Raw genomic sequence first — 12,768 nt, forward strand, 5'->3', positions numbered from 1 at the left:
TCTGTTTCTAGAATCGCTGCTCTTCTTCTCTTCAGTCTCCTGTTGAGTTTGTAGGTGTTCAGAATGGTTTGGTAACCTAGCTGAACTCCTGGGCTCTGATTATAACTCGGTCTCCCACTTCACCATCTTACTCCTTCAGCTCTCTTTTTTAAATCAGGGAGGAATATTTTTCTCAGAATCTCCCTCAGCAATCAACCCCATAATCTCTCCTCCTTCTCTTTCTGAGCTAATGGCCAAAACTGAGTCATGTGTTCATTTCCTAGCTTCATAGGAGGTGTGCCTAGTGATTATCTGGCATTTCCAGTCTCTGATGCAGAGCAGATACTGCTGGCAAGGAAGAGGGAGGAGGATAATGACAGTTGTTTGGGATTAATTGCCAGCCATGGCTAACTTGGCAGATTATTTTCAAAGGCTTTTATCCTCTGAAGTTCAAATTCTCTGACACCTTCATGACAGGGTTACAGCCATCCATATTATACATCAGGGTATCAATAAACTAAGGCCAAGTTTATGTAAAAGCACATGAATTTTCTTAAAAATTCATGAATTAATATTTAGAAAATTCAGTATAACCAGTGATTAATTTTTCTATGAAGTATAGCCAGGAAACTGTGAGCCTGAATAGTATGTGTGTTGTGTGTGCGCGCGTGCATGCACATGCACACACACATGTGTATGTGTTAAAGAAATCTCTTAGGCAAAGAACGTGTCATTGTTGTTCCCTGCTCAGTTATCTCTAAGAGTGTTAAAATAGCTAATGCCTTCCTAAGTATTTTTTCAGTAGTCTTCAAAATCTCTTCATAACCCTACAATGCAGGCTGCAATTATATGGCAGTGAAGATGAGCACCCTCATAGCTGATTCTGTTCTCCATAACATTTTGATTGGACTGTGGCAGTGCAAACTAGAAGTGTCAGTTCCAACAGGTGGCCATCCACAGAGATAATTGTCATAGTTCTTGCTTATATGGTGCCTTTCCCTCACGAAGAGCTCAAAAAAACCTTACAAGTACATTACATCTTTCTGCATTGTCGTGAGTTAGGAATGCCCAATAATTTTGGGCCAGTGAGAAAATACATGTAAAGAATGAATAAATGATTAGTTCTGATTATAAGTCCAAGTAGACTGTAGAGAATAAGAAGAATGAAATGTGGGTCTCTCCTTTACCTAAGCAAACTTTTCACTGAAAGGAACAGTGCAGAATTTGTCCTATATAGCCAGTTGCCGTCCTTATAGTTTTTACTTTAATCTATTTTACTGGACAAGTATACCTTACTGTACAAACTAGAAGTACTCTTGAGATGCTACTTAAGGGACTATTTCTTCATACAGAATCTCTTTCATGTTCTGCACTGAAATAGAATTAAGTAATTACAAGAAAGAATTTTTCCAATAAGTCATCATAAAATCAACATTAGCCTTTAAATGTTCAATGTTTACAAGGAAAATATATTTCCAAAGGAAATGCTCAAAATATGTGACAGCTTTATGTCAATTACATATTTAAAATGTTTATTCTAATAATTTAAACACTGCAGGGAAGAATATCCTAAATGAGAATTATTAACAAATGTGTCTAAAAAATGGTATTCCCAGTATTCTTTGACAAAGTAATAGATGTTTAGTTTGGCTACATATCCATCTGGAAAATTCCAGGAAGCCAGTTTAGCATTTTGCTGTTCTCATTCGTAGGAGGAAGTTGAATTGCAATGATGGGAAGCAATAAAACTTATAGCTATGACATTGGTTTAAGGTATAGTAATAATTAAGGCAGAATTTTTATATAATACATTTGATCATAGAAATTATGTTTTATCTGCCATCAAACACTATATTTTAATTTTTCCTGTTTTGTAAAGATAATAACTTTATCTTTCTTCAAAATAAGTTGGGCCCATGGTTGCATTTCTTTTTTTTTTTTTAAGATTTATTTACTTATTTGACAGAGAGATCACAAATAGACAGAGAGGCAGGCAGAGAGAGAGAGAGGGAAGCAGGCTTCCCTCCAAGCAGGGAGCCCGATGCGGGGCTCGATCCCAGGACCCTGAGATCATGACTGAGCCAAAGGCAGACGCTTAACCCATTGAGCCACCCAGGCACCCCCATAGTTGCCTTTCTAAAGAATGTCAATTCCTAGGCCTTCCAGTGTTTAGTACCTATCCTGTAAGAATGATTTTTTTCAAAAATTTTTAATATGAGGGTCATTTAAAAAGAAATCATAAACAAGGGAAGAATGTGATGTTGTTGCTAACTTGTCAGGTCTAAATTGTAAAATACAAATGTTCACTAAACATAAGACAGAGATTAAGCAAAATGGAAAGGTAATTTTCTTTTCCTATTTCAATAAGAGAGAAACATTGGACATGAACAACGGAGAGGAGTTTTCCTATCCTTGTGCCATGAATAGCCACTAATTAGACAGAGTGTTTGGGCACATTTGAAAAACAAGTTAAAAGCTGGGATGCATAAATCCATGCCAAAAATTGGCCGAATTCTGCAAGAGTCAGCAAACCTAAGTTACTACATTGGGAATTTATGGGGAAACAATAGTCCTGCCAACTTTATGTGGCTTCAGGGGTAATTGTACATTTAAATAAATAAAACCTCTGCATCTGATAAAAAGAAAATCATACACTGTATGCAGATGCACCAAGATATTACATTATTTTCCATCATTGGAAAATTCCACTTCAGTTAGAATATTTTTCCAGATTTGCAATTAGGTAAATTTACAAAGTAATAACATGCTAGTAAGGATTTAATTTTCATAAGTGCAACCAAAATGACAGTCTTAAGAACAAATGTCCCTGGATTCCAGTAGCATATATACTAAGAAATGAAAATTTCAAGTAGTTAATTAATATAAATAGTTATCTATTGGAAATTCCCTAATATTCTCAGTTCTTAATTTAATTTATCATATTTACATTCAAGGGTTTGAAAACTTCACTGTTTTTAGGGACCAGAATTAAATCGAAAACCCATAAAACCATCTATATGTGAGTTTGTGAAGAGCAATATAGACCTGCGGTTGGGAAACTGTGGCTTAAGGTCCAAATTTGGCATCCCTGTTTTTTATAAATGAAGCTTTATTGAAACAAAGCCATGTCCATGTGTTAACATATTATCTGTTGTTACTTTTGCACTACAGTGCGGAAATGAGTAGTTGAAGCAGAGATCATATAGTCTGAAACACTTCCATTCTGGCCCTTTACATAAAAAGTTTGCTGGCCCTTAACAGAGACTATAGGGACCTGTAGAGGACATGCTTTTCATACAAACATTCATATTTAAACAATGGTTAATCTAAATATAGATATAGATGACTGCCCAGTGCTGGGAAAAGAATGACTCTATTATTCTTAGTCAGCCATTTTACTAACTGTCCATGTGACCTTGAATAAGTCACCATTTCTCCTCTAGTGAGAAGTGAGCCTATCCCTTTACTGAAGTTATGGAACATAAGGTCAAATGGCAAAAAACAGTGTGGTCTTTAAGGAAAATATGTAAGTCAGTCCAGAGAAATGGAAAGAGAGCCTAAAGTGAATATTGAGAGCTGAGGTATAGAGTCTAACAGGTCAGAATTTCAAGCAGACAAATGAAGATGATCTGATCACATTTAAATATTCAAATAAGTTATTTAATATGCCTAGCCCTGTGTTTTCATGGACAAGAATTCAATTCCATCATCTGCAACAAGAAATTTTTCAAAGTATGCTCCTAGTCTGTGGGAAAGAAAAAAATAAATGTCCCTTGGTCACATAGACAGGAAAAAGTCTAAATTAGTTGCATCTGTTGGAGAATCACAATGAACCTTTGTACATTTCATCTGAGAAGTACTGCCAATAAGATATAAAATTTTTACTATTTGCAGGTGACATGATATAATATATAGGAAGCCCTAAAGTTTTCAAAAAATGACTAGAATTGATAAATGACTTCAGGAATGTCACAGGATACAAAAACAATATACAGAAATCTGTTGCATTTCTATACACTATAAGAGGTAGCAGAAAGAGAAATTAAGAAAACAATGTCATTTACAATTGCACCGAAATAATAAAATATCTGGGAATAAACTTAACCAAGGAAGTGAAAGATCCATACAGTGAAAACTATAAAAACATTGAAAGAATTTGAATATGGCATAAACAAATGGAAGGATATTCCATGCTCATAGATTGAGAGAACAAATGTTAAAATGTGCATACTACGCAAAGTGACCTACAGATTTAACGCAATCCCTATCAGCATACCAATAGGATTTTTCACAGAAGTGGAACAAATGATCTTGAAATTTGTATGGAACCACAAAAGACCTCAAATAGCTAAAATAATCTTAAGAAGAAAGAACAAAACTGGAGGTATCAGTGAAATAAATCAGTCAGAGAAAGACAAATACCATATGATTTCACTAGCATGTAGAATTCAAGAAACAAAAGGGGGAAAAAAAAAGAGGCAAACAAAACAGACTCTTGAATGTACCAAACAAACCAAGGTTACCAGAGGAAAGGCAGGGGTTGGGATGGATGAAATAGAAGAGGGGGATTAAGAGTAGACTTATGACAAGCACAGAGTAATGTATAGAATTGTTAAATCACTAATTGTGTACCTGAAACTAATATAACACTGTCCATTAATTTTACTGGAATTATGAAAAACCTGGAGGTTTCACATCCCAGATTTCAAGATATATTCCATTTAACATTTTTAGCAAGCTTTGCCAAAATGTCCTGGACATCCAAAAATTTTTTTAAATCATGCAACATCTATAAATCCTTAAGAAAACTTTAGAAAACCTGACCTAGAAAATCTCTTAAGTTATTTCCAACTCCGAAAACCTTCCCTATTTTAATAGCTAACTCTTATAGAGCTTTTACCACATACCAGGCACTATCTATGTGCTTTTCCTACATTAGCTATTTTAATCATCACAACTCTATGAAGTAGGGATTATTACAGAATGAGAGAACTGAGTGGAAATGTGTGCTTTAATGTGTCAAAATCAAACAGCTAATGAATGGTAGCATCAGGATACAGACCCAGGTAGTCCGAATCCAGACTCCATGCCCTCAAGTACTCCACATTTATAGTTTTGTTTTTAAGTTTCAGATGTTCAAAAGTGCAAAAAACTTACCTAAATATTTCACAAAATAATTTTTTATTATTTGAATTTCAAAAACGCCCTTATTATTAGAAATGTCCTTAAGTCAACTTAACACAAGATTTACATATCCAGAGACTTGTGAACCTCAGCTTTATCTGTATTTATCATCATTCATAGTTCATAATAAAGGTGCTAAGGTATGTTCATTATGGTATTTGTTGAAACAGACCTATCAGAATATCTCCTTGGCAACTGTTAATTAATTGTAGCTGCTTCCTTGGCAACTGTTAATTAATTGTAGATACCTGATAAAAATTGAGCGGTTTGTCTTTGTAAATATTCTGGAACTCAAACCTCTCACTGATAAAGAATCCTTCATTCATGCATGGGTGAATGTCTTCATTAAACAGCCCTGATTGAAAAGCTATTTATGCTGCTAATAAGACCGACAAGTTACTTGCTTTCATGGAGTTTTAATCTAGCAGGGTAAAAATAATGAGTAAGCAAACAAAAAAGATTTTAATTTTTAGTATTAAACATTTAATTAAGTAAAATAAAGTATTTAATTAAATAATAAATTAAATATTTTCAGTGGTAAGTGCTAAGAGAAAAATAACATAGAAGGTGAAGGTACAAAGGAGATTTTATTTTAAGTAATGGGGAATGGACTATTGTGAGGAGAAAACAAATAAGCAGAGTTGAGGAAAAGGAACCATCTTTTGGAAGATTTAGGCGAAGAACATTACAGTCAAGAGAAACAGCAATGATAAAAGTAACAATCACAGAAATTTCAACATTTCTACAATTTTCATTTATTTAATAGGACCATAGCTTGTTAACATTATTTAATACAACCAATTACTTTGGAAGTTGCCCCTTAAAATTCCTAGGTGAACTTACAAATGAATCTAAATAATCAGAAGATATCTGATTCAGGCCAATGAAGATCAAATTGCTGGCATTACCAGTAGAGAATGTGGCCCAAACTTGTGACGGAGTCCTAACATTGTTCTCTCTCATCTATGGTGACAATCACGTCTTCAAGGCCAGCCATTTGTAAGGGGAAATGACACCAGTTGGATTCCCTGAGGGAATGGATGGAGAGATAGGCTCCCCCTTGACCCACAGGTACTTATGGTAAGGAAGGAGCATAGTCAAAGGAGGGCCTCCCTCAAGCAGGCTGGTTCGAACTGCTTAGGGACAGCCCACAGGGGAACCCAGTGGTGCAGTAAGGAGGAAACAAATGAAGATAAGATGCTCACCCTCCTACTAATCAGTAAGAAGAGAACATAAAAGACTTGAAATATTCCCCTAACATGGTGGATCTCACCTCGAGACGATTCCCACCCTCCAGCCTCACCCTGCCTCCCAACCAGGGAACATTTGACAATGTGTGGAAATATGTTGGTTGTGAAAGCTGCAGAGGGTGCTGCTGATATGCTGCTAACCATCCCTCAATGCACAAGATAGCTGTATCCTAGAAGTCCCTGTGTCCAGCCATGAGGGTAGGACATAGGGTTTTCTGCAACAAACTGCAAAGGGAATTTTTATAGAGTTTCTTCACTTTGGACCAAAATTTTTTATATCCTTCAAGGATACATGTTAATATTGTGGATTTAAGCTACAATCTCAGAACCTCAGCTTTAGATTTTCATTGTTTAGTATTTTCATTGTTTCTTTTTCACATATGTAAATATATATGATTCATATAGCAAAGTGCTCTAAAACCCAGCCGAAATGTCACCTCTCCTTAAAATTTCCCTAATTACTGAACTGTTAGATGTTCCTTCCTCTGAGCTATGGCAGTCTATACATATTTTTACTTTAGCACTTACAACACTTTGAATTAATTATTCTTTAAAAGATTATCCCCATTTAGAAAAGAAGTCTTTCTGGAGTAGAGACTGTGTAGGATGTGCTAAACTATTCTATAGTGCACACAGTAGGCCCCTACATCAAAGAATTTACCTGTCCAAAATATTAGTAGTGCCAAGTTGAGAAACTCTTCATCCCAGAAATCTTTGTAACTTCACAGAAATCTTGGTGACGCCAATGTCCACGTGGTGCCTGCCGTAAGAAGGACAAAGTTAAGTGAATGAATGAGGACTAACAAAGAAACTACTAATGCCAAATACCATGGATTCTATTTTCTTTTTCTCACAACTTCTTACTTGTTTATATCCTGATGAAATTTAAAACCCATTACATATATTCAGCTAAAAGGAACATTTGTTGGACAATTTGACAGAACAATTATAGTTTAACAACTACCACAGGAAGAAGAAAAGCAGTAGGCCGTAATGGACTGTTTAAAATCTTGTGGGTAGAGGCAGTCAATTTTAAAGGTATAAAAATGTAAGAACTAATATTGAATGATAACTTCAAAAAACAGAAGTAAGAGTATAATCATTTTAAAGATATAAAATGTAAGAAATCATGTATTGAAAAGACAACTAAAAAATAGAAGAACATAATAATGGAAGGAAACTTTGGTGACAATAATAAACACTGATGGAAACAAGGATCAGAAAAATAAACCAAGATAAAATTAAGATTAAAAAAATGCTATTTTACATAACAAAACTTAAATAAGCTTCAAGAAAAGTTCAGAAAAACCTCATGGGGAAGTCTTTTTTTGTTCCACAACAAGGAAAAAGGAAAAATACTGCCCATTTAGAAGAATGGCAAAGGAATTGTAGGAAACTGTGTTATACATTTAAGATAATGGTTTCTAGGTATGAATTTCTGAACCGAGGGTTTCAGAAGTAGTAGCCTAAGTAGCACAGGAAGAGAAAAATTCTTAGCAGTGACATAGCAGCTATCTATCATTTCACAACAGAAATCAAACTTATACTACACTGATACAGATAAGAAATAACAGGTTTTCTTTTTTTAAAATACATTGTATTAATAAGCCCACATCTAGAGAGTAGTGTTCAATTCTGAGTGCCAGTTGGCCCTCAGAAATAGGAAATGTTTTGGGTTCTGTGATCCTTGTGATCTCTGTCTCAACTATTCAGTTCCACTGCTGTGGTAAAAAAAAAAAAAAAAAAAAAAAAAAAAAAAAAAAAAAGCAAAAACAAACAAACAAAAAAACACAGCTATAGGTAATATGCTAACAAATGGGCATGGCTGTGTTCCAATAAATCTTTACATACAAAAAAACAGAGGTGCCAGATTTGAGCTGGCCCTGTTTTAGATGAGAAATATTGATAAATATAATCACAGTGTTTAGGGGCCTGGAAATCCAGGAATGATTTAAGAAGTCACTATTAGGACACTCAGGTATAAGACATCCCCATCTCTTTATTTAATAAAATTAATTTTTTCTTGGTTTTCCACCACTAAAGCTGGGGAAAAAAAATATTCTCGGGCTTATGTGATATTTTCCTTGGGGATCAGTGAGAACTACTGAATTCATAAATCCAGGAAATTGTGGAAAGGCCTTTGGTCTTCAGCTCATGGTGGTTCTTACTAGAATATTTGTTGCCTAAGGCTACATGGTTAAATCTGATGCAAGTGGCTCTGCTACTCCTCTGATTGATTCTCATTCATATGTCATACATGGCTACTTCCTTCACATTGGCTCTCAAGGCTTTGGTGCTCATCATTTTCTTACTGGACTGTGTGGTCTAGGAGCAAGATTTGCAAGAATCTGCCATTCCTCGATTTTCCCAGGCTCATAAGAAAATCCAAATCTCTTTTCATGGGGCCCAACCACGATCACCCCCTTTCCTGGAAGCCCCTATTCAGTGGTAGAGATCTGGCAAGAGGTGAGACCGATGTTCTTCTTACAATGGTGGCCACAGTTTCAAAACCATCTTTGGACTAGTGTCACACACAGGCCCTGCTGGTCACCTTGAAACATATTTTAAGATCTGAGTGGAGAAAGGAGGGATATACATATGAAAAAAACTGATAGTTCAAGGAAGCAAGTGGTAAATATCAAGTAAATCATGAAAAAGAAAGCAAACGGTATGTGAACTAAAAAAAAGAGGGATAATTTTCAGGTGGACTAGACAAAAAATATCCTTTGTTTATTTTTTAATTTTTATTTCCAGTTGAGACCTTTACCTGAGCTCTGGGCTCTCTCCCTCTACCCCCAACTTTCTCTCTCTCTCTCTGTCTCTCTCTCTCTCTCACACACACACACACACACACACACACACACACACTTTGCTCTAATTCCATTCCAGTCTTCCCCGTATTCAATCCGAAACTATTTTAAATTCCTTCCTCTCCTGTACCTCCCACACCCAGTCAGTCATCATCATTACCAGGCTATGTCTTCAGCCGAGCACCTTTCATTGCCCACAGTGCCATCCATATTCCCTTTGTCTTCTTTCTGGCCCCAGTTATAGCCCACATGCCTTTTAGGACGGTCTTATTGGGCCCCTTTCCTAGCACATCCTCCCTCCATTTCTCACACCATTTGAAGCTGCCAGAGTGAGCTTTCTAAAGTACAAATCTGACAAATCCTTCCAATCTACATTCTAAAGTCTTCCATTGCCTTCAAGCTAAAACCACACTCCCTGGCTTGACATGGATGACCTTATGATAAGACTGCTGCCTACATATTATTTCTTATTTCTTACTATTCTTCTTATTGTTTTTACTAACCTATAGTTCCTTGAAATGGGCCATGATCTCTTTCAACACACCCCTTTGATATTTCCTTCTAAAAAGACCATCTCCTCTGATTTTATCGCCTGATCAGTGTTCCAAAAGGAGGTGTCAGTGGAGACTTTTACTTCCAACACTGAGAAAGTACCTCTCCCTGTGCTCTTTAGAAACCTACACATATACTTCCTATGACACTTATTCCACTGGGTAAAAATTACCCATTGTCTTAGCTATATCTCTCGAGATTATGAGCTACTCGTTAATATTAATAATACTTTTCATCTTGATAACCCTAAAATTTGAGAGATAATAGGAAATCAATATATTTATGTCATTAGCAAAGGCTTCAAACAGAAAATTGATCTTCCCAGAGTGACTATCAGTCATCATGTTATTAAGTCAAGTGGTCAGTTCTCAAATCTATCAGCAGTTTTTGTCACTTGCTTCACCTTGAAACACTTTCTTTACTTGATTCACATATTTCACACTCCTCTGGCTTTTCCTCTGATTGTCCTTTGTCACTTCTCAGTGTTCTTTGTTGGTTCATCCTCATGTCATGTTAGACCTATTCTGATCTCATCTACACTTAGTCATCTCAGACGCTTAAGACGTGATGCTGTCTCTTTGCCAACCACACTCAAATTATCTCTCTTCCCTGGACTTCTCTGAACTCTAGGTGTGTGTATATAACTGCGTGCTTGACATCTCTGGTTGACTTAACAATCGAAATCTCAAATTCAAAAATTTTTTCTTCAATTTTATTGAAGAATAATGGACAAATAAGTATAAGGTATTCCAAGTCTACACAGTGATTATTTGATGTATACATATATACTGGAAGGAGTCCTCCCATCTGGTTAATTAACACATCCATCACCTCGAATATTTACCTTTTTTGTTTGTGGCAAGGTGTGGCAGTGGGGTGGAAAACATTTAAAACAAAGTTCTGATCTACTCAAAATCCTGTTCTACTCTGTCTCCCTTATCCATCAATTACACCTTCATTCGTCCTTGTAGTTGCTCAGAACAAAACACACTTTTAGTTATATTTGACTTTACTTTCTCCTACTCCCCACAGACATTTCAGCAACAGAACACTTAATTCTAATCTTAAATATGTTCGGAAGCCAACCACTTCCCATCACCTCACTACCACCACCCTTCTCCAAGCTACTATTTCCTCTCATTTGGCTTCTTCCATTAGCCTTGTATGTGATCTCCTGCCTTCCACTTTTGTCCTTCTCAGTCTATTTACAAGACCGCAATCACAGATATCCTTTTAAAATAAGTCACTTCAGTCACAACCTTGATCAAAACCTTTTAGTGACCCTTCATCTTAAGTCAAAATGAAAGCCTACATCTTAACGTGGGGCTGTAAGACCAAATATCATCTAACTCTTCATTATCCTCTCTTTACTCCCCCCCATCTCTCACTCTGCTTTAGCCACACAGTCTTCTAGAATGTCTTCAAAGAAGCAACAAATTCCTGCTTTAAAGTTTATGCACTAGCATGTTCTTTCATTTCCTGTAGGAGCTGGTTCAAATTTTATTTTCTTAATAAGGCCTTAGCTGGATCTGCCTATTAAAAATTACAATCCCCCATATCCATTCTTCATATCTCTCTCTTCTATGAAGTTTTCACCATAGCACTTATAACCTTCTAATATATTATTCTATTATACTTATTTTAGTACTTACACTTAATTATTTTTTGTAATTTATTGTAATTCTCCCACCAATGCCATGTGAAATCCCTTTGGGCAAGAGTTTTTGTTCTTGAGTAAAGAGTAAAGAGTTTGTTTACTGCTGTCCTCCAAACTCCAGAAGATTACCTGGTGCATAATCTTTCAATAATAGTTGCTGAATGAACAACGGGTACACACAGGTTTGCGTTTCTGAGTGCCTGACAGTGTCTGTATTATATAGTATTTTAATGTTGAAAAACACACAGACACACACACACAAACTATGAAATAATTACAGTAGCCATTTTAAAGATAAAGGAACTAAAATTTCCAAGGTTTGAGTCAGTGATGCCTCCTGAATTTCTGTATAGTCAGGACTTAAGGATAGCATTCTGCTTAGTGGGAGGATAAAAAAATCTTGGAACTCAGAAAAACACTCTCTTTTCTTACATGGTATGCTGTACTTGAGAATGGCTTAAAAAGTGCTGATTACATGTGGCACAGGCCAATGTACCTCTGATTTTGGCACCAACTCTTGCTAAAGGTTTTCTGTTTTACAGAGATGTATCCCAGCCAAAATCTTTAGGAGACAATGAATCCAAGAAACTGTCTATAACAGAAGTTTATTTAGGGAAGTAGAAAATGACAAAATTGATGATAAAATGAAGGCCCCATTGTGGGGTTTTAGAATGCTTTGCTGAGAATTGGTTTCACCCATTGGTTCCCAAATCTGTGAAAATTCTGAAAAATGTAGATGTTGTGGACCTGCCTTATACCTCCTACTGGTATAGATATTTACAAGCTTTCTGGATTTGTTTTAAGCAACCAGCTCTGTATTCCTACCATAGATTGGCTGTTGGAAATATGAAAAGCAGGTGGCAGTTTGCATATATTGTTATGTATTTGCAGTTTATGCCTCTCTATAAAATACTCCCATTTCTGTGCACTATAAAGCCAGGTAAATCTGACAGGGAGTGGATGGAATGTCTTTTGGAGCAATGTGTCATGGACTGCCTGACAATAGTATTTTTCTCCATCTGTTATAGGTCAATGCACAAACTGGCCCAGTTGGAAAGACTTGACCTAGGCAATAATGAATTCAGTGAACTGGTAAGCGAATGCATTTTCTAAACTTTATAAATACGCTATAGGAGATTATTTCTTTTGTCTCTATAACCCCAGGTATTGAATTATCCAAGTGCACATTTGCATTTTGAAATATAAAAATAAAATGAAACCCGGGATATAAAGTGATTGTTTGACTATATGATAAACCATAGAGAACTAGAGAGTGTTAGATTCACAAAAAAAAGAGAGGAAGAGAGAGAAGCAGCCGAGGTAAGCAGATGCAAAT

At 35.9% G+C, this 12,768-nt stretch overlaps 1 protein-coding gene across 2 annotated transcripts in view; it reads left to right on the plus strand.

The window, feature by feature from the left end:
- LRRC7 (leucine rich repeat containing 7) overlaps positions 1–12,768 on the plus strand; it is a 708,443-nt gene that overhangs the window by 506,102 nt on the left and 189,573 nt on the right. For both annotated transcript variants that reach the window (XM_082688811.1, XM_082688812.1), the window contains one exon: positions 12,461–12,524. In XM_082688811.1, the coding sequence (XP_082544937.1) occupies positions 12,461–12,524 (64 nt within the window). The remainder of the gene's footprint in view (positions 1–12,460; positions 12,525–12,768) is intronic.

Source organism: Mustela nivalis (genome assembly GCF_964662115.1).
Source record: "Mustela nivalis genome assembly, chromosome: 10".
NCBI classification, from domain to species: domain Eukaryota; kingdom Metazoa; phylum Chordata; class Mammalia; order Carnivora; family Mustelidae; genus Mustela; species Mustela nivalis.